The sequence below is a fragment of the Mizuhopecten yessoensis genome, unplaced genomic scaffold (assembly GCF_002113885.1).
Source record: "Mizuhopecten yessoensis strain PY_sf001 unplaced genomic scaffold, ASM211388v2 scaffold1453, whole genome shotgun sequence".
NCBI lineage: Eukaryota > Metazoa > Mollusca > Bivalvia > Pectinida > Pectinidae > Mizuhopecten > Mizuhopecten yessoensis.
In genome coordinates this window covers 84,836-108,295 of record NW_018404054.1, presented here as the reverse complement: position 1 = coordinate 108,295, position 23,460 = coordinate 84,836, and the positions used below count along the sequence as shown (strand labels likewise).

At 36.3% G+C, this 23,460-nt stretch overlaps 1 protein-coding gene across 2 annotated transcripts; it reads left to right on the top strand.

The window, feature by feature from the left end:
* Positions 1 to 285: 285 nt before the first annotated feature.
* On the top strand, positions 286 to 23,231 carry LOC110462373 (mitotic checkpoint serine/threonine-protein kinase BUB1 beta-like). Of its 2 annotated transcripts, none has more exons than XM_021516311.1 (15): positions 286 to 518; positions 3,174 to 3,233; positions 3,956 to 4,100; positions 7,372 to 7,568; positions 9,269 to 9,426; positions 11,455 to 11,645; positions 12,430 to 12,527; positions 14,493 to 14,534; positions 15,349 to 15,557; positions 16,891 to 17,047; positions 17,580 to 17,969; positions 20,004 to 20,136; positions 20,482 to 20,644; positions 21,805 to 21,912; positions 22,418 to 23,231. In XM_021516311.1, the coding sequence occupies exons 1-14, from the start codon at positions 394 to 396 to the stop codon at positions 21,897 to 21,899; spliced, it is 2,163 nt and encodes a 720-aa protein (XP_021371986.1). In that variant the 5' UTR covers positions 286 to 393; the 3' UTR covers positions 21,900 to 21,912; positions 22,418 to 23,231. The 2 variants fall into 2 exon arrangements, with proteins under 2 accessions (XP_021371986.1, XP_021371994.1); XM_021516319.1 differs by having other exon boundaries at positions 288 to 435.
* Positions 23,232 to 23,460: the final 229 nt, after the last annotated feature.

Here is a 23,460-nt window from a genome sequence, read left to right as displayed (position 1 = left end):
AAGTTAGCATTCGACATAAATGAGAAAGAGCTCTCAAGTACTTCTCGGAAAATTGCGATCGTGATAAACGACTGTCAATGACTAGATTAGATAGAATCTAGTTCCGTCCATTTATGATGTGTTTGTGCGTTATTTCGTGCAAAACAAAATGGGATTTTAAGTATTTTAAAATCTTGGTTGTTTTGACCACGGAATTAGATTATCTAAGTCCGTGGTTTGACAGTTTCTTGAATCGGTGGTATATTTTAAGATTCCGGAAACGCTATGCACTCTGGCTTTATTATTAGAATATCGTCATTCACTAGGCATGCGCAAGGCGGACATTTTAAAGTTATTTACACTCGGGGAGATCCTGCAGGCTTTGTGGAAGAAATTTCATTAGCATTTTTCATTATGGCTTCTGAAACTGATGATTGGGAGCTGAGCAAGGAAAATGTACAACCACTTCGGCAAGGCAGAAAATTTTCAAGTTTAATGGCTGCCTTACAGCCAGAAACTGATATACGGCAGCAAAAACAGTGAGCTCAAAACCGGACCCTCAAAACTGTTGACAAGAAACGGCGGCTAACAACAGTACACTACAGTAGCCCGATAAATACAGGGATATTCCGGGAGGGGGTTATGACCCATCAATACCGACATTGACCTCTCCATATTCCAATTTTCTTTTAATCTTGCATAGAATGGCCCTCTTAATTTTGATATTGACTATAAATTGCTGAAAATGGCCCACTGCTCTCAAATTTCAGGATTTCCCCTGTAAATACTGTTGTCCGCCAAAATTAATCACGATGCTTTGATATTACCCTTGCATAATCATCGTTTAAAACAAAGCACAAAAAGCTGCTGTATCACAGGGGGGCGTTTGTTACTTCGAAGTTAAAATAAAGAGGGGTTTAGATCGACTTTCGGTAAAAGACATCCCAATGATTAAAGTATAATTAAAAGGAGGCAGGACACAAATCGGATCACTTTTGCAAAAAAATACTTGTAAATCATTAAATGTGTCAACAGATCAGTTATAACAATGATGTAAAATTACAGTAACCTTAGAAAAGATAACCATGCACCATTTTTCGTCTACAGCTGATCAGTTTTAAGTTCAAATAGCACCAGAAAACGCATATTCAAACTCAAAAGTCGGTGTTTTGTTTACGTTTTTAGAAAATTGTGCATGCAACGACTTTGCATTCTGTTTTGGGCTTTAGGAATAAATTCACCCATAGAAATACTAGTTTTCATATAATTTCCAAAAGTCATCATAAAATGTTAAATTGCTGACAAAAAAATATCCATTTGAAGATACTGCAAAATTCAAGCCTTGATCCGATTTGGGTACTGATATTCACAAAATCCGAAACCACTGATAGGTGATGTCAAGAGTGTGCTAAAAATATTTCAGTGATTTTCACATGAGCCGCAGGTGTTAATTTCTTTTGTTTGAACAGCCATTGATATTCTTCCTTTGTTACAACCATAAATGATGGTCAGGTGGTGCAGTGGATATGAATTCATAAAATTAATGATGGTATGGTGATCCGATTTGGGAACCGTACTGTCACCTTATATATAAGAGCATAATCATTGGGGTGTCCTTTTTACTGAAAGTTTATCTAAACCCCTAAAACATATAAAATTACTCTGAACCCACAAACTTATCTTAAATGTGCCAGTCCTGTCACAGGTGAAATTGTCGCACATTGCAGAAGCATCAACCTGTTGATGGAGGCAATTATTGGAAGAACATCTTAGTTTAGGTCCAAATATAGCTGTAACAAATTATCAGGTCCCTGTGCTTCATACGTACTGTAGTGTAGACAATTTGGCCCCAATGAGCCAATCATTTTTTAGCTCACCTGATACTGCAGCATCCATCCGTCAACTTTTTCTTTAAAACGCTACTTGTCCTGAACGGCCAAGTAGATTTTGACTAAATTTGGTCTGGAGCATCCTTGGGCCAAGGCGACTCAATTTTGTATAAATGGTGGGAGGGGCAAAGGGGCCTGGCCCATTGGGGTAAGTAGAGGTTAAACCTTTAAAATCCTTCTATTACCGTACTGATTAAGTGATTTTATCCTAATTTAGTCTGGAGCATCCTTGGGCCAAGGGGACTCAATTTTGTATAAATGGTGGGTGTGATTTATATAATAGAGTTGACAGAAGAGGAAATGTAAACATTCCTATAGTCAGAATAAAATCTGACATTGATCATGTAATTAACATGAACAATTGTAAACAATTATGATATGCATGTTACTTTGTATATATTATATATATACAGTATATGTATGCACCGTTGTCCAATTCCTCTAGTATTGGTTGGAAATGAAATGTACCTGAGTACATAGCTATCTGTTGATAATCAACTCCAGATGTGAAAATGAATGATAATATCCCTTTACCCTGTGTTAATACTCTTCCTCTCACAAAACAGGGGCTTGGAACTATATGGACACTGTACATGTGATTTCAAGACGCTTCTGTATCTTAAGTAAGATAGTTTGGTAATTTTGTAGAGGTATTTTTACATTATTAAGAATGCAGGAGTTAATTTTGTTTTTTCATCATGGCCTGAATTATATTTATATATGCAAACAAACTGACTGATCGTTTAATGTATACATGGTTTTATTTATGCAGGTAAGTGTCCATATGTACAAGCCTCGGACTCTGTCCATATGTACAAGCCTCGGACTCTGTTCATATGTACAAGTCTCGGACTCTGTCCATATGTACAAGCCTCGGACTCTGTCCATGTGTACAAGCCTCAGACTCTGTCCATGTGTACAAGCCTCTGACTCTGTCCATGTGTACAAGCCTCGGACTCTGTCCATATGTACAAGCCCCGGACTCTGTCCATATGTACAAGCAGGGGTAAATCAGTGATTTTATTGTGGACTAATGCTGAGTACTCCTACTATGAAATTGTCCCCTCCTACCTGTGAAATGTGTGCTGTATATTTATACTTGTGAAGCAACACTTGCAAAGTTCCTTAAAAATAACATGATTTAATTAGAATTTGACAAGAAAAAGTGAGTTGTACATTCCACATACAAACATATATAATATTATAATGATTAGTTAACTTTTATTTTTTTTAGCAAGATTTTATAAACACGTATTGAAATATTACATTATTATATGGTACTACTTGCAATATTTCTATTTACAGAGAATTTGAAGCAGAGTTGAGGACATACAGCAGTGATGATCCTTTAGATGTATGGCACAGGTAATTAGCATAATTTACTCTGACGTGTATTGTAAAGAAAGACACTGAGACTTTCCATAAACAGAAAAAAAAACATATTCAATCTCCAAGGGTTCTCTTCTTGATACACATTTCTTCTCTACACAATTAGACAATGTCATGACAGAAAAAGAAAGATGCATGTTTAGCTATTTGATTGGTTTCAGGGAAAATACTAAGACAAATTGCTTGGCTGATATATATCTGTCCTTAAAAGATTATAGTTAAATAAGAGTGATACCTGACCTGAAAGCCGGTCAGTTTTACCATTATGCTATCATGCAATTTGTTAGCTGTACATCAAAGGATCAATCTAGACTACTTGTATCATCAAAAAGGTGGCGCCTATGTTTACAGAGCCTTCAATTTTGTCATGGCTTATTTCTTAACTAGGGGGAAGAAAGATGCATATGTCTCGAATGAAACAATTGGATGTGAAGATGGCATCCAAACTATCTTATAATACACAGTATACTTATAAATGAGGTTTGTGTTTTGATCTAGATATTGCAAAAGATGTTCCTCTTCATTAAAGTCTTTGATTCTTATTAAATCACTTAATATCTGACAAGTTGACCACATTGCTGAAAATGAAATAAAAGCTTTAATGATCAGGCCCTTGAAATCACTGAGGTAATTAATTAATTTGAAAACGTTATATTTGAATTGATTTGATTAATTTGAAAATCTGTTCACTTCACAAGGTACATGCAATGGATAGAACAAAACTACCCAAAAGGAGGAAAGGAGTGCAATCTTGCAGATCTTCTAGAGAGATGCTTGCGGACATTTTACAATGAACCTCGCTACAAAAATGACCTGCGGTTTGTCACAGCATGGATCAAATATGTAAGAAAGGGGAGATTTCCATACTGAATTGGAAGAAATTGAACACTACTGGCTTACTTCCCTTAGTTATAAGAAAATTTAACACATGTGTTGTTAGTTATAAGAGCATAGCTCTCGGGTAATGGTAACACATGCGTGCATAAACAGAGTTGCTTCCCCTTGCTACACATTGTCTTTAATTTTTTACGTCGGAAGTAGACGTCCATTGGGGAAACCGGAAGTGTATCCTCGAAGCAAAGACAATTTTGTTTCAACCCATGCATAAACATCTTTTTAACTTACATCTCTATACATCTACTTTTATAGACTTATCGTCAAATATGTAATATGCACTTTTTAAGCCGCTCTTGGCGAGAGCCGAGCGGCTTATTAATTCTGTCCAGAGAACGAAATGACGGACCCACTTCCGTTCGGAGTGCGTGCACATAATTCAGTCTTGCATGCTTCCGCTATATAGTTTCGTTATTGTAAATAGAAAGTAGAATCTCTTGACACTCACCTGTGGGTTACATAAAGTCTTCAGATACTCTTCTCCAAATAATAATCCATACTTTAAATAATTGCTGAAAACAAAATGTTTATCTCCGGTGCATTCTACCAGTGTTGTGGTGGTGAAGATCGTGCACTGGGTTTGAGCGTTTTAGCAACTCGGATTGAGGTCTGAGGAGGTTTACGCGTGTGAAACACATATGATTAGAGAAAGCACATGTGGAGACTGTCAAGCATTGACGCTGTCTGTAGAAGGAAGAAGTAAATATATATACTTATAAACTGTATGAGTGATGAAGTATAACCTTTATTTTGATGTTTCAAACGGGAACGTAATATGACATATCGTGCTTAGGTTGATAACGGTTATGGCTCGGAGACAAGATGATATGTGAACCTGTATGCTTATCAAACGTTTCTGTAACACAGCATGCTTTTTCTGGTATATTTATTTATGAAAATGTAACAATTTAAGAACATGACGCAACTGCCTCTGGTGTCTGACAAGAATTCGCGCCGTGTCAAAATATTATCCAATCTGGTGTAAGGGAAATAACTCTTACGTTGGTAAAGTAGCATTGAGAAATATAATTCAAATATATTCCAAGAACATTTGTGAGATTTTGTATATTCAATGACAGTAAATAAAGTCACTATATATCAATAATTATTATTAATATGAATAAAAATAAATAAAAATGAAAGGAGTATAATGTCTCTTTTCTGCATGCATGTTTTCCCACTACTGTTAATTATCCTTCATTTCACAAGCACAAAATTTACCTATTCTTTATTATCCATTCACCGATCGCCATTACGCACGTAAATGCTCATGTCACATCATCGGAGGATGCTAATTAATGAAAATTACAACAATGCGTCACACTTAAAGAGGGTGAAAAAAGAGGAGAGGGAGAATGTTTTTGATTGATTTTGGAAATTCCAAAGGCAACATCATCACATGACCTGATTTTCAATTAGCAGAATACAAAACACATATCTGAGGTATTATAGTAGATATTGATGCTAGACGTGTTACTGAAGCAACTAAATTTAAAGTGGTGAGCGGCTTTAATGTCACACTGACATAATTCTAGTTTTCTATAGCAATTACCAAACAGTTTTTCCCACCTTATTTCAATCAATCTATTTGTGACCTGACGGAGAGGATTTAGTTCTCAAAGTGGGAGGAAGTCAGAGTATCCAGAGAAAACCTGTGTGGTCGGGCAGGTAACCAGGATTGAATCTGACCATCATGGTGAAGACAAGCGTGCTATATCCACTGCGCCACATGACCAGTCATATACATTACGCACAAGAACAAATATCTACTTAAGCTTAACCAATCATCAACGATACAAAAAAATACATTCAGGAGATCGGGGCAAGTTCGGCCACCCCTGATATTTATGTTTTTGAGCTAATATTTACACTTCAAAGTTCTTAGCAATTTAGTTGGCTGGGCATTCACACGAAAAAATGGCAAGGACAACTGTAATGTAAAATTACTTAACAGGAGAAAATTACTTTTGAGAGGGTAGAAAGAAAATCATGATCTCGCTTCTAGTTATGCAAACTTTCTGTAAACGGAATCGCTATTTTTTTACGGTCAAACGTGTAACACACTGACAGCTTCAAATGATATACATAAAAGCAAAGCCAAGCACTCGCAACCATATTGCTGTACGATAAGAATTTATTGAAATATCAATATGGGCCCGGACAGTTTCAGCTAATGATACTGTGGCAAGTTCGGTCCATGTAACAAATAAAAAAGTCGTAAAATTGGCGGTGAAATCTTTCGTTGCATTATTTATAACGTCATGATTAAGCTGATTCCAATGAACAATAAGAAAAATAATGAATCATGAGTGCCTGTCTACCAGCCATCATTCCAAATCAGCTGGGGCAGTCAACACATCCCAGGAGGCGGTGGCCAAGTGGTTAAGGCGTCTGACATTCTACTACCACTGTCACAGGTTCGAGACCTCAGTGGGGTAGTTGCCAGGTAGTGGCCGTAAGTCTGTGTTTTTTCTCCGAGATGTCCGGCTTTCCTCCACCACCAAAAAAATGGCACGTCCTTAAATGACCTTAGCTGTTTATAGGACACAAACAAACCAAACCAAAGGCAACACACATCAACAAGTTTCTCTAGAAATACTGTTGTTATAAATTTGAGTTATTGTAATTGGAAGAACAAAATGAATAATTTCTTTAGTTGAAATTGGTCTATGTGCACTGCTTATCCTTCACTTAGTAAATGTTGCTATTCAGGTATAGTAAAGCACAGCATCAATATGAAAGATGAATATGCTGCAAAGGGAAATAACTCTAAGCTAGAAAAAAATGTTTTAGATCGCTTTATTATTCTTTCTTAAATGGACATTACCTTTTAGTAAAAGCTAATTTCAAAATTGGTAATCTTCTGCATAGTTAAAACTGGTGTTATGGGTGGGTTTTTTCTGAAATCATTTTAATCTTCTCCCCCCTAACATCCATGTCAGTGAAAGGTTTTAAACACTTGCTCGTATGACTAACTGGCAGTCAAGCATCACTTTGATTAACCTTATGTGGGAAAATCTCAGAAAAGATAACAAAATTTAAGGAGAGAAAAAACAAAAGCATGAGGACAGGAGATATCAGTCTGTCTTTTGTTTTCAGTTCTAGTTTATTACGAAACAATTTTTTCTTTTATCAATCACTCTTTTTGTTTCTATGAAATTATATGCTTGCAAAATGCAGGGGTTTTATTAATCTGTAATTCTTTGTTTTTTGTCCCTAGGCTGATTTCTGTAAGGAACCATTGGAAATTTATAACTTTATGAAGGACCAGGCTATAGGGGTGGACCTGGCCTCCTTCTACCTGGCCTGGGCATGGACAAATGAGCAGATGGGCAATAGTAAGAAGTCGGACCTCATCTTCCAGGAGGGAATCCGACGACTGGCCCAACCTCTCGATGTCCTGGAGCGTAGACATAAGTAATAAACTTTCTACTGAACTAGCTCATAAAGCTTGTCAAAAATACAAATTTTCTAGGTTGAACTGCCAAATATGCTGGAACAGACTACTGAGTTACGAAGTCTTGCATGTTTACATATAAAACTTAAACAATATAATTCTTTACATAATATACTTGGGTAAATATCATTTACAAATAGCATAAATGTGGACATATAGTTTCCATGGCAACCAACATTATTATTAAATTTTCGAATTTAACAGACATGCCTCTGTGGTGTGATGTCATTAACAAACAATGTCGATTATCATTATCGAGTTCGACTCGCGTAACGGCACTGTGTTGTATCTTTGAGCAAGATACTTTACTCTGCTTGTTCCAGTCTACTCAGCTGTAAATGAGTACGTGGTTGGGTAGTGCTAGAATTGTAGAATGCTAGCTGTGAGCGCCGAAATGGCAGAACCGGCTGTATGCTCCACATGGAGTTGAGAAAGATATTGGCTGGTTGCAAAAGGCCCTATAACCACGGATAATAATTGTGAACCGCTTTGAGACGACCTACGAACTAGGTTGTGATAAAGCAGTATATAAGAACCTCGAATTATTTTTATCATATTGATAACAATTTTGTTATATTTGAATATATTTTTTATGAGTGTAACAATAGAAAATATTACATAAAGTTAGTCTGAATTCATAAAAAATATGTTTTACAGTTGTTGCGTCAACAGACTATCTTTGAAAACTTAAGTCAGAAGAAAATGCACATTCATTCTAGTGAATCTTGGTGGGATTTTTGATACTTTTTAATGTCAATATTATTATTTTCTAAAGACAGAAAGACATGAAAATTGAAATATAAGTATTCAGCTGCTTTCAGATGCGGTTCATAGGCACTATGAATGCCCACTGCATTACAGGAAAATTTCACATGAACAACTAATAAGGTTGATGCACTGTCAGTGTTCTACTTTATTGAGGTGATTGAGGGTCTAATATTTATACAGTGAAACAAAAACTTTTGACCTGTTCATTGAAAGTTTGTGGAAATAAACACAAAATCATCAATTTGATTTCAACAATTTAATCTATATATTCAACCGTATTAAAGGATATTCACCCTTTATACAACATAACTACATAAATTGTTGCAAGTCACATTGTTGAATTGGGTTTTTAATGCGGTAGCACGGATGGGTTACCACGAGGAATGTGTATATTTATTGATGTGGTGATTTGGCCTGGAGACGAAAGGTGAATTTAGCCATTGAAATTGAAAGTGCAGCTGGAAAATGTTGCATTTGTGAAGAATCTGGGAGTTACTGTGTTTGTGGAACGAAGATTTATTTGCATTGGTGTGTTGTTTGCAAGCGTGCCATTTCCTGGCAGACAACAATTTTACACTTATTATATTGACGTCGGTCAAAACGACGTCACGAACATGTTCTTTATATCACTACACCAATGGGAATTGTGTGAGAATTATGATCTGATATCTTTCTATTTTGTTTGGTAAGGTTATATAGTGGCAATGCAAGTTGGGTAATTATAAGGTTACATAGTTGTAATGCAAGTTTGGTAAGGTTATATAGTTGCAATGCAGAACAAATGGAAATATTAATGTATAAACAGCCATTAGGAGGCTTTTACGCCATTACTGGATTGAAATGATAAACATTTTCAGTGTTGCACAACTCAATGGTCACTAATTGTTTGTAGAGAGTTCCAGATGAGGATGATGCGAGAAGGTATGATAGGGACTGCAGAAACAGAACCTGCTGGACAGGCAGAGGACCAGAGGGCAGTCCTCGGACATCTTCGGCCGCACGGACAAAAGAAAAAGGCTCCTGTACAACGCACTGGACATGCTAAGATGGGTAAGTAAGCATGTGAAATTATAGACTGTACATCACCTAGCAACTTTCATAATACAAGTGTATTTGTAGACGTGTGATCTGGTTCTAGATGATAGTATGTAGTAGCTATCTGTTTCTGACTTTCAGAAGAGATAAGTCTCTATTGATGGATTCATTGCATTTAATTTTAAGATTAAACTTTATTTTACAATCTTAATGTGGGAGGAAATTGGAGTACCCATAGGAAATCTATGTGGTTCGACTGATGAATTTATACCTTTTCATGTGTGATCATAGAATAAAACCCTTGCTGTCCAGGCGAAAGGTGCTATCCACTGTTCCCCCAACTAATCAACAGTTGAACAGATCTTATATAGTAGTTTTTGTTAGCTCTGTTTGGTGACGGCCTGTGTGTTTTTAGCCCACCATCATCTGATGGTGGGCTATTCAAATCACCCTGTGTCCGTGGTCCATCCGTGGTCCATCCGTGGTCCGTCCTTAAACAATTCTTGTTATCGGTATTTCTCAAGAAGTACCAGAGGGATCTTTCTCAAATTTTATATGTAGGTTCCCCTTGGTCCTTAGCTGTACTGGGCAACTTTTGAGAATGATCGGATAAACAACACGGCCAACAGGCAGCCATCTTGGATTTTGATATTGAAAGTTTGTTATCATTATTTCTCAAGAAGCACCAGAGGGATCTTTCTCAAATTTTATATGTAGGTTCCCCTTAGTCCATAGCTGTGCATGGCAGCTTTTGAGACTGATCGGATAAATAACACGGCCGACAGGCAGCCATCTTGGATTTTGATATTGAAAGTTTGTTATCATTATTTCTCAAGAAGCACCAGAGTGATCTTTCTCAAATTATATATGTAGGTTCCCCTTAGTCCATAGCTGTGCATGGCAGCTTTTGAGACTGGTCGGATAAACAACATGGCCGACTGGCAGCCATCTTGGATTTTGATATTGAAAATTTGTTATCGCTATTTCTCAAGAAGCACTAGAGGGATCTTTCTCAAATTTTAAATGTAGGTTCCCCTTGGTCCTTAGCTGTGCAGGGCATTTTTTGAGACTGATCAGATAAACAACATGGCCGACAGGCAGCCTTCTTGGATTTTGATATTGAAAGTTTGTTAACGCTATTTCTCAAGAAGCACCTGAGGGATCTTTCCCAAATTTTATATGTAGGTTCCCCTTTGTCCATAGCTGTGCAGGGCTATGTTTGAGACTGATCGGATAAACAACATGGCCGACAGGCAGCCATCTTGGATTTTGATATTGAAAGTTTATCGCTATTTCTCAAGAAGCACCAGATTGGAATCTTTATCAAATTTTACATGTAGGCTCCACTTAGTCCTTAGCTGTGCAGGGCATATTTTGAGACTGATCGGATAAACAACATGGCCGACAGGCAGACATCTTGGATTTTGATATTGAAAGTTTGTTAACGCTATTTCTCAAGAAGCACTAGAGGGATCTTTCTCAAATTTTATATGTAGGTTCCCCTTTGTCCATAGCTGTGCAGGGCTATTTTTGAGACTGATCGGATAAACAACATGGCCGACAGTCAGCCATCTTGGATTTTGATAGGGAAAGTTTGTTATCACTATTTCTCGGGAAGAACAGGAGGGATCTTTCTCAAATTTTAAATGTAGGTTCCCCTTGAGCCCTCGTTGTGCATGTTATATTTTGAGACTGGTCATAAAAACAAAATGGATTGAAAGAAGAACTAAAAAGATCTTTCTCATTTTGCAATGATTGATTCTATTTCTTTTACATTAAGTACTGTACTAGTAAATATGTGAAATGACAAACTCACTTTGAAGGTTGGCTTTCATAAACATCAGTATTAAGTTTAGATCAAAAGTTACCTCAAGATGCATTTACTGTTAACATGACTCGATCAAACAGATTAGAGGAAAGAAGAGAAAAGATCAAACTGACAAAGAACTAATGAAGATGGTACAAAGGTGGGCGCCAACATCCATCTGGGATCTCTTGTTTGGTATGTGAGGGTTATTAGCATATATAATGGTTGAATTTCAGCATCAAGAGGTGGACTCAAAATGTTGGGATTAGCACCACCACAGGTGCAAGGCCAGGCTTTCACAGTATTTAACGATGAGAATGCTAACCCAAGTCTGCCTGCTGAGGTTGGAGACTGGTCAGAGATGCCGACTCAGTCTGTACTCCACAAAGAAAATACAAAAAAAGCTGGGGTCTGGACCAAACAGAAGGTATGTACACAAATACAACATAACGATACAGACTAATTAATTATAACAGAATATTCATGTCATATGTTAAATATATGTCAAAGTTTCAAAAGCTATAGATGTATGTTTGGATATGAGTTGCGTGACCCAGATGACCTACAGTGAATGCCATTTATGCTCATCTGTTATGCTTTGTGCACTGTCCAAAATCAATTATATTGATGAAATTGGTGATAATCGAAAGTTGATGGTAGGCGTGAGAGTTTACTCATACAGAGACTGACCCCCCCACCCCCGGGGCTGGACTGCGTGTGTGGGTCCATAAAGGATCATCGAGTGAAAGCCTTTCAATTTTTATCTACTCTGAAACATACTGGTGGATATTGACCAACATTTCATATAATGATCCTAAGATTATGAAAATTAGAATCTATACTAAAGGAGGTAAACTCCCATTTGGGATTATAGAGGGTGCAAAAACTTTCAACAACATTTTCTCCTAAGTTAATAGTGACTTTAGAAAAAACAAGAAATCATTCTAAAGTAATGATGAGAATCAGAGGTAACACTTCTCAAGGGGCTGAACCCCCAAGAGTGCTAATAACGATGCAATTCTTCGTTATGTTTGCCCATACATGATATTTATCAATTCACAACATAACGTCCTGAAAAGTTGGGCCTACTTTACTCAAGTTCATTTATCCGATTCTATCGTAAACCCAACTCACCCTACAGAGTTGAGGAGTGGATTTTTGTTTTTCAAAACCTGAAAAATTAATATCAAAACAACTTGTATGTTGTACAGATAGGGTATAAAGGTGGTGTGGTACCTGTCCGTGCTGTAGGAGCCAACACACCGGCGTTCACCATTCACGTAGAGGAGGATGCAGACCAGTCCATGGTGTAAGTTCGAACCCCCGATATGACGATGTCAGATCTGTGTTTATTCTACTGTAAAAAAAAAGTCTGTTTTACTAATTATACGCCCGTCAAATTTTGACAGTAGTATTATGGTATGGGTTCAGCCATCTGGCGTAAACTTTTTTTTGTCCAGCAATCTCCTCCTATATTTTTCAACCGATCTCTTTGAAACTTTGAAACTTGGTATACATTATAATCATGATATTAAGTTGTGTCTCCCTTAAGAGAATTTTGATTCAATTATTTTTCCAAAAGTTATTGCCCTTTGTTCATTTCAGGATTTGATTTTTTGTCCGGATATCTCCTCCTTCATCTTTTGACGGATTTCTTTGAAACTTAGTAGGCTAAATAATCATGATATGTTTTTGTGTTTCTTTGAAAAGAATTTGCATTCAACAATTTTTGCAAAAGTTATTGCCCTTTGTTTATTTCAGTATTTGATTTTTGTCCAGCAATCTCCTCCTACATTTTTGAATGGATCTCTTTGAAACTTGGTATACATTATAATCATGATATGAAGTTGTGTCTCCCTTTAAAAGAATTTTGATTCAACAATTTTTACAAAAGTTATTGCCCTTTGTTCATTTCAGTATTTTATTTTTTGTCCGGAGATTTTCTCCTACCTTTTTTATGGCAAGTCAGCTAACCACTCTTAGAATGATGCAAATCTTATTTCAATGTAAGAAAGTATATAACACTATATGGCATTCAACGAGCGTATATTGTTCCGCCCCGCGGTACTCTTGTGTTTAGTATATTGTTGATATCTCCTGCAAAACATGTTTTCAGAAGATATCAAATTCAGCACTGTCTGTACAGGCATTAAAGTCTGTGCATGAAACTATGCATACTTACTGGGCTAGTGCTGTAATTGTCTTTTTGGCTATTTAAGAATTTTTCATTTTCAAAGTTTTCTGCTTAACATGGTCATAACTACCTGTATCTAAATAAACAAAACTCCAATGTTCCTACATTTTCTTGGGAATTACTTGAAAACACTTTTACATATCATTACGAAACATGGTCCACATATCATGATCGGTGCCCTGGTTATGCCTTTTGCTATTTTATACTCAATATCTTTCCTGCTAATATGAAAACAGCTAGACAAAACTACCAACTTTAACATTTCAGAATATTTTCTTCAGCTGTCCTTTGAACTTTAGGGTGATGGGATGATACCACACTTTGCTGTGCCTTATTTTACATGTATGACAACCTTCCACACCATTAGGCCAAATAAAATTAATTACTTTTCGGGCCAATTTTTTTCAAAAGAGATGCTGCAGGGCGGTATTTTCTTTTTCATTTTACCTGGCAAAAACGTGACGAGGGTGATTTTTTTTATTATGTAGTTTGTAAAACGTTCATTCTGGGCATTACCTTGTCTTTTTATAGTTTTGTAGAGACCCGTCATAGAGCAAGCCTCCGAAAATCCTCCCACGATGTTCCAGACAAGAATCATGACCCACCCCCCCATTCCTTATTTGTACCGAAATGAGCGCCATTTGTACACAAGACTAATAAGTCATAATCAATTTAACGCTTGCCTGTATGTCAATCCTTATCTTTATTCAAACGTGTTCGGGACTTGGGTGACTAAAGAGTAAAAACGACATGCGTACCATTTTTCCGGATTTTTATAAAGACGGCGGCTGACGCATTCACATTTTTTTTTATTACTTTCACGATAAAATCGGCAATGCGGTGCCCTAGAAAATAAAATGTGCACAGGCCTGAGAACCAAGTGATCAAATTTTTTTGGCCTTAGTTACCACATGCACCAACATGCACCCAAATTCACTTAAAAATCATTTAAAGGGCACACTTTCGTTTATATATTGTATGTGTATGTACAGGAGCATAAAGCATTGTGTTATACAGTACAGGTTAAATATTGGTGATAAAGAAATCTATGACTAACTTCTGCATTACTTTATTTTGCAGAACTCCAAGAAAAACATTGGAAGTGGGAAATCCAGTCCTCAGGTAAATGGACCTTATGCATTTATTTTCTCTACTTCATTATTAATTATTTCAAAATGTCTTTTGGACGTTACTTTAATGAAATTACCATATAACTGAAATGTAACAATGTTTTTCTTTGAAACAATGATTAACTGTAAAAATCTATCTTGGTTAGTTAATTTTAACCAACGATCCATCATAACATTTCAACCGATTCCCAACACTAAATACAGCACACTATATAGAAGTTTTCAATAATACTGTCAGACAATTAATGGTTTTACCCCTGAGAAACTCTAACCTCTTAGGAATACAATGACCACTATTGTCACCTATAAGTTACTGACCAATAAGAAATGCTGCTACACCTTCAGAAATGGTGTGACTCCTAAAAAGCAGTCTGAACCGTAAGAAAAGCTTTGATCCCCAAGAAACATCGGATAGATCAGAAAAGCTTGGATTTCTGAGAAATATAGTGATGCATCAATGAAACTGCGACACTCAGAAATACTCCTGATAACCATTGAAATCTATCAGAAAAGCTGTGACCCTGCATCCATGAATAATGCTTAGATCCTTCAGAACATTTTGACCAATTTAACATTCTAGGAAAGTTTCTGACTTCCAACGAAAATTGTTTGTGATCCCAAGGAAATGCTTTGATAAGTATAAGATCAGATATTCAAGAAGTGGTTGTGACTTATAAGCGAGAAATGCTGTTATCCCCATGACGAAATGACTTTCTTAGAGTTTTTGGATTTATTAAAAATACTTTGATGTTCGAGAAATTTTGTACTACTTAGAAATGCTATAAACCGCGATATCTGTGTTACAGTGCACGTAAGCCAGATAAGTATGTGGACCCTCTCCAACATATACGTCAGACAGAAGACTGTACTCATAGGCTAATGTACTGTAAGGACAAGATTCAGTGTGGCACAGAGGAGTACTCGTTTGAGGAGCTACGTGCCGCACGTTGGAGGGCTCGACGTAAACAGGAGGGGGAAAAGCAGAGGCGGGAAGAGCAGGAAAAACAAATGACAGGTAGATCATCACAATACTTTGGTGGTTGTTTTCCAGATTTCAGATTATTTTATTGGCTCACCTGGCCCGAAGGGCCAAGTGAGCTTATGCCATGGTGCGTCGTCCGGCGTCTGTCAACTTTTTCCTTTAAAACGCTAGTCCTTAACGGCTCAGAGGATTTTGACCAAATTTGGTCTGAAGCATCATTGATCAAAGGGTTCTCAGTTTTGTATAAACGGAGGGTATAACCCCCCTGGGGGCAGAGGGGAGGGGCCAAATAGGGGGAAAATAGGTAAATCTTTAAAAATCTTCTTCTTCTCAACCAATAGAAGGATTTTGAGCAAATTTGTCCTAGAGCATCTTTGGACAAAGGAGCCTCAAGTTTGTATAAACATAGGGTATTCTCCTACTATACAAGTGAAGGGATTTAAACCAAATGCAGACTGAAGCATGCTTAGGGACAAAAGAATCAATTTTGTATAAACTGAGGTGTGTGGGCCCCCTTCTTTGTGGCAGATGTATGGGGCCCATTAGGGGAAATAGAGGAAAACATTTAAGATCCTTCTCCTTCTGTACTGTTGAAGGGATTTTAACCAAACTTGTTCTAGAGAATCTTTGGGCAAAGGGAATTTGATATTTATAAATGGAAGATGTGCCCCGCCCTCTCCAGGGGCAGAGGAGCGGGGCCCAATAGGGGAAATAGGGAAAATATTTTTCCTTCTGTACAATTGAAGGGATTAAAACCAAAGCATGCTTAGGGGAAAAAAACTTGATTTTGTTTAATTTGTATAAAAAGGTACATGTGAGGCCCAATAGGGGAAATAGAGGAAAGTTGGGACATAGCATGGAAACTCATTTTCTTGGTGTCTTTCCCACCAAAACAGATTTATATGTAGTTCTTCTTGCAACTTTGTTTCTTGTACTCCTTTGATAAACCTGTATGGTACTCGGCAGAATTTAAATTGAAAAATAAAATACCACGTGAGCTATGAAGGCCTCTTGTTTTACATGTCTTACATACAAAAGGAATTGTTCAACAGGCAATGTCTATAAAAGCCCTTTCCTTCAGTGTGTTGTAAAAAATGTAATTGAATCCCACCCTTTGTTTCATGTTGTGTTGATATTTTACAAAGAATTTGTTATGTTTGTGTTTTACACACACACAAAAAACAGATGTGTTAATGTTTATAGAAAAAAAAGAAGAGATGGCGTGTAGATGTTTATAGAAAAGAGATATGTTGTGTTGATGTTTATAGAATAAAAAGAAGAGATGGCGTGTAGATATTTATAGAAAAGAGATATGTTGTGTTGATGTTTATAGAATACAGAGATAAGATGAGTTAATGTTTTACAGAATACAGAGAAGAGATGCAGAGAAGTCGTGACATTCTGAGAGAAGAGGCAGAGAGGATAAGACAGGAGCAGATAGCTCTTTGCCAAGAACACGAGGCCATGGTTCAACAATGTCACCAACAGATGCAGATACAGCAAGCACAGTTTAACACAGAGAGGTATTTCAATATGAATTCATTACTAATGGGTCCCTACATATTTGAAGTGGGAACTACCGTAGTTTACCACAAATAATCCCCCTCTCGCAAATAAACCCCCTCCCCACTTTGGTAAATGTCCTGGGAACAGGGTGGGTGCCTGCAATTAAGCCCCCTCCCTAATTTTGTCTCCATCGCAAAAAAAAATGTGTGTCAATTTTTGTCTCTGACATAAGCAAATTAGCTAAATGGATGCAAAACAACATATACCTAAGTTTAAATACTACAGATAACTTTGTTTCTAAATTAGGCACAATAGTAAATAGTATGTAGTGACATGTATTTTTTACAGAGTACTGTGATTCTGTATTGTTATATTTATACCCCTCACAACAAAGTTGTCTGTGTGTGGAAACGGTTTGCCCGTCAATTCCCAGCTTTATCCAGCTATGTATATTTGATTAGACATATGGTGGTAACAGTTTGATGTCCCATATAATATTGTTTGGCTGTAGGGCATTTGGCATTTCAATTATGTTTGTCTGATTCACAGACAGACACAACTTCAACGACAACAAGAGATGTTGGAACATGATATACAACAGAGAATGTCTCTCCAGCTCAACTTCAGCAGCTCCACTACCAACCAGGGACAGGTATCCAAGGGCCTATCTAGTTCATCAACTGACCACCAGGGGCTGGTATCCAGGGGCCTATCTACTTCATCCATTGACCACACTGGGTTGGCCGCCAGAAGCCTGTCTAGTTCATCAACTGACCACCTGCAGGGGCTTGCGTCAAAAGGACTATCTAGTTCGTCCACTGACCACACTGTACCAGCAGCCAGGGGCATTTCCAGTTCATTAACTGACCACACTGGGCTTGCGTCCAGGGGATTATTAAGTCAATCCAATGAACAGCCAATATCTGCGGTGAGGACGAGGTAAGAAATGTCAATCTCTGACCATAAAACAACAAATTATGTTGTCTATAATAGTATCCGACCTGCTCATTAGTTGGTAGTGTCAGACATTTATACAACCATCATTCTTTTCACTTGCAGTATTCATCATTCATGTCAGCTAACTAGTATTTTAAGTTTTTATGTGCTCCCTGAAACAGTTCATGTCGGTCTGTCCATGATTTATAGAGTTTATGCTTAGCTCATTAAGTCCAGCAGTCTGTCACATGTTGAAACATCTGGAGTAGTTCTATATCATTGTCTCTTGTGACCTATATTTTCTTTAGCTCTCTTGCCATAAAATCAGGTGCAAGGACATAATAATGTATATCGAAAACATTACAAAATGCAATTTCAAAAACAATATACCACATTGTAAATCAGACAATATCAAAAACAATATAACACATTGTAAATCAGACAATATCGAAAACAATATACCACATTGTAAATCAGTCAATATCAAAAACAATATACCACATTGTAAGTCAGACAATAGCAAAAACAATATACCACATTGTAAGTCAGACAATAGCAAAAACAATATACCACATTGTAAGTCAGATAATATCAAAAACAATATACCACATTGTAAGTCAGATAATATCAAAAACAATATACCACATTGTAAGTCAGATAATATCAAAAACAATATACCACATTGTAAATCAGTCAATATCAAAAACAATATACCACATTGAAAATCAGACAATATCAAAAACAATATAACACATTGTAAATCAGACAATATCGAAAACAATATACCACATTGTAAATCAGTCAATATCAAAAACAATATACCACATTGTAAATCAGTCAATATCAAAAACAATATACCACATTGTAAGTCAGACAATAGCAAAAACAATATACCACATTGTAAGTCAGACAATAGCAAAAACAATATACCACATTGTAAGTCAGATAATATCAAAAACAATATACCACATTGTAAGTCAGATAATATCAAAAACAATATACCACATTGTAAGTCAGATAATATCAAAAACAATATACCACATTGTATGTCAGACAATATCAAAAACAATATACCACATTGAAAATCAGACAATATCAAAAACAATATACCACATTGTAAGTCAGATAATATCAAAAACAATATACCACATTGTAAGTCAGATAATATCAAAAACAATATACCACATTGTAAGTCAGATAATATCAAAAACAATATACCACATTGTAAGTCAGATAATATCAAAAACAATATACCACATTGTAAGTCAGACAATAGCAAAAACAATATACCACATTGTAAGTCAGACAATATCAAAAACAATATACCACATTGAAAATCAGACAATATCAAAAACAATATAACACATTGTAAATCAGACAATATCGAAAACAATATACCACATTGTAAATCAGTCAATATCAAAAACAATATACCACATTGTAAGTCAGATAATATCAAAAACAATATACCACATTGTAATTCAGACAATATCAAAAACAATATACCACATTGTAAATCAGACATTATCAAAAACAATACTTTGGGTTTTGATTCACTTGACAGTCACACCAGTTTTTGCTCTCTTGGTTCTTAGAGAACGGTTGTTTCATTCACACAACTAGTCTCTCAAAAGTTGTAATTCATTTTTTATTTTTCAAACTTACAAGTTAATTCACAATCATATGTAGTTGAATACATGTGTCTATCTAGCATTCAGTTTCTTTTTTTTTGGGTCGTGTTGGCCAAGTGGTTAACGTGTATCACATCTATGATCACTAGCCCTGCACCTTGGGGTGGCAGGTTAGAGTCCTACGTGGGGAAGTTGCCAGGTACTGACCACAGGTCAGTGGTTTTTCCCAGGGTAATCTGGTTTTCCTCCACCACCAAAACCTGGCTCCTCCTTAAATGACCATAGCTGTGAATAGGTCGTAAAGGACAACCAAACTAAACACCCTTGATATTTTCAGAGAGAACTTGTATATAGATCAGCAGGGATTACAGAAACTTTTCGCCTATAGTTCTGTTTGTGTTAACAGGGATATCGGAGCTATGAAACACCTTGTATTTGGAGACACAAATTCCATAGCAGATAAAACGAAAAACTTGGGTAATTCTCCCACCTTACCATCAATGTCAGATGGCCAACCTTCACCTAGCAGTATCAGACAGGTGGGTAGTGCTGGGTCCAGCTTATTTCATAATGTTATCTTATGTTTTATACTTATTGTAAGAGTAGGTGTCTAAAATACAATAAACAATGCTTTTCTATTAAACATCACCAGCTTCTTTTTCTCAAAATTCCTGCATTAGAAATTGCCCTCATTACATTTTTGTCGGAAAAGTAAGTTTTGTATATAAATAAGATAATTCCCCGATTTAGGGAGGAAACAAAAAAGTCAACCCTTTGGGTCAAATTATTAAGTATCCAGACCTGTACAGAACTGCAGACTGGATATCGAATTGTGATTTTTCTGTCACACCCAAATAAAGAATGACTTGTTTGAAATGTTGTAGAGTGTGACGTCAGTGTCGTCTCCCACTGTGAACACACGCGAGACCATGCAGCTAGTACAGGGTTTATTCAATGCATCCCTCGACATAGAGAGGCACCTTGGCTGGTGTGACAACCTGGAGCTGACACATCGGACTGATACCACTGCAGGTCAGGGGTCAATAGGTAAGGGCTTTATAGAGCAGGGTTTAGTATATTAAGGGATGTGAAAAAAAGGATAGGATCCTGTTATGTCAGTTTCTTGGACCATGAAATGTTTTTTTATGGAACCAAAACACCACTTTGGAATGGGTAGGGTGGTTGAAATATATTTAACTGTATTTATGTAGTTTTAAATTCCTCAACAACATGTGACTGCATCTGTGTTTTGATAGATATACTAGATGTTTGACTATAAATGAAGTGTTATAGATTAGCTTTGTTCATTTAGATTTTAAGTGAAAACAAATCTTCTATAGCTTTGTTCATTTAGATTTTAAGTGAAAACAAATCTTCTATAGCTTTGTTCATTTAGATTTTAAGTGAAAACAAATCTTCTATAGAAATACTACTGGTAACTGGTTATCTCAAGTGTGACAGGTAATTGTGGATGTTCACAATTAGGTAATCCAATGAATGGCCTGGTTATATGTCATAGGGGAACCATTTGATTAAGAAATAGCAATTTCATCATACCTCTTAAAATTAAAATGATTTCTGATCCTGCAAACTAGTGATGGGCTGATGTTTGATTACGATTCAAAATTCATCAGTTTGCCCTTTCCAAATCCGATTATCGATTACAAGTTCCATAATCGATAAAAGTGTAAGGTATGCTTTGAAAGTCATATATTCTTATGATTTATACTAATATTGATATAAATGCATAAAAGTTGCTTGATATCCATTCATTATAAAAGAACGAAACCTAGTGTACTAAGTTAACAACTCTGGCTATCAATGTAAAGGTAGTGTCCTCACTTCATGTTGATATTCAGTCCCATAAAATTATAAACTGATTATGATTTGAAACCAATTTCCTATCACTGCTGCAAACATAAAGTTATATTCAGGAAGGGAAATGATAACTGATATCTATAGTAGAACTGACCTCAGCAATACAGCCATCACACTCATAGTTGGTATGAAGGCCATCTTGCTATGAATGCCGTCTGCTTTTGGGAGTTATAATAAATACATATGATTTTATTATCATTGTTTAATACATTTTATCCAGAAGGAACAGCATTGATTGCTTAGTATTGATGAGGAACAGATGGAAAACCTATTACATGTAGTGCCACTGGTTTCACTGTATTGATTCATGCTAATTGGGTAATATTTAGATACAACCGCCCAGTCCACTACATCTAAGACCAGTGGAGGTTTGCAATTTGCAATATATGATGAATCGCAAGAAACAGAAAATTCTGGAAAATGAACATAACTAACAGGTTAGTGACAACATGGATTGTACATATGTAACAGACAATTAAGGTGTTCAATACCAGAGATATAGTTATACATCCAAGGGTGTTATGATGTTCTAATTGTTTTGAACAAATAAGTAAAATCAGTTCTCAGGTAACAACTCTGGCAATACCGGTAACCCTCATGTATATGGTCTTGGAGTTGATAAATAAGTATGTACTTAACAGAGTTTTCAAATCATATTTTTAAACAATTGTCTCATAATTTTTTCTGTTTAATTTATTGTTTTAGTTCAGCTGAGATTATTTGGAACCTGTATATGAGTTATATTACTTCTGCTTTGAATCCTATCACAAAAACTTGTTTAAATATTTCAATGCCACTTTTGCTGACTTTCTGATCTTCTAACTACTGTATTACTAAACAAGCTTATTAAGCTTTACATGTATTGTACATGTACATGTCTTTATCGAGAATTTAAAAAACTGTCAATAAAATACCATGTTACTGATCTCGGTCTTGTTGTAGGAGCTGGAATCCATACTTTCGCTGACTTTCTTGTTCAATGTGATGTCAGCCTTCCTGGGGATGATGCTAACTTTTGCAGTCTAAGGTCTGATTGAGATGGGAAGCCTCCCCTAGAACTCGCCTGGCTATCAGGAGTGATTTCTCTCAATCCAAAATCAGGAACATATCACAGAACCCCTAGAGGTCGAGAAGGTCAAAACATCAAACATTGACCCGTGCTGGCCAAAGAGGAATTATCTGAGAACTTTGTGCCATGCCTAGATTGTGACGGTGCTAACGAGTGGAATGGGTAATATCTGAGAACTTTGTGCCATGCCTAGATTGTGATGGTGCTAGCGAGTGGAATGGGTAATATCTGAAAACTTTGTGCCATGCCTAGATTGTGATGGTGCTAAGAAGTTGAATGGGTAATATTTGACAATCTGAGTTTATTTTGTTAATGGACTAATTTTGATGACACATTCCACCTTTATATGACAGTAGTAGAATAACTGCCGCCACCTTTCAATAAAGCATTTAGTTTTTACTTTCATAGAGCCGGTACTAAACATGCTTAAATATTATCAAACTGCAGTACAATTCTAATGAAAGTGTGTGGAAATAATAGGGATGTAACAATACGCCAATAGTGTATCACGATACATTGTCATAGGAAGGATGTGCTCAATTTTATAATAAGTTGTTGTCAGGATGTTATCAAACTTAATCATCAATAGTATGGATTACATAGATTTAAGAGTTTTGTCAAACCAACCATTGATTACAAAATTTGAACTATTAGAAGCCTGTTTTGTGCTTATTGGCATATCTGTTAGAATTTGTAGTAATTTGCAAAGTTAAAACACCAAGCAGAATGAGATACATAAAAATATGCTTTTGAAAAATATCGCGATACAGCAATATTTCATCTCTGTATTGTGGTACGATACGATATGCCTGTGTATTGCGATATACCTGTTTTCAGATATATTGTGGCACCCTAGTAAATAAGTTTATGTTTATCTTGTTGATTGAGACTGAACTGTTGATTATGCTGTTCGTCT

Bases quoted from the DNA above. Each gene is read 5' to 3' on its own strand.
- LOC110462373 (XM_021516311.1), top strand. From the start codon at position 394: ATGGCTTCTGAAACTGATGATTGGGAGCTGAGCAAGGAAAATGTACAA. The intron at 12,528-14,492 runs GTAAGTTCGAAC...TTTATTTTGCAG, and splicing joins GATGCAGACCAGTCCATGGT to AACTCCAAGAAAAACATTGG. The intron at 17,970-20,003 runs GTAAGAAATGTC...TTGTGTTAACAG, and splicing joins ATATCTGCGGTGAGGACGAG to GGATATCGGAGCTATGAAAC.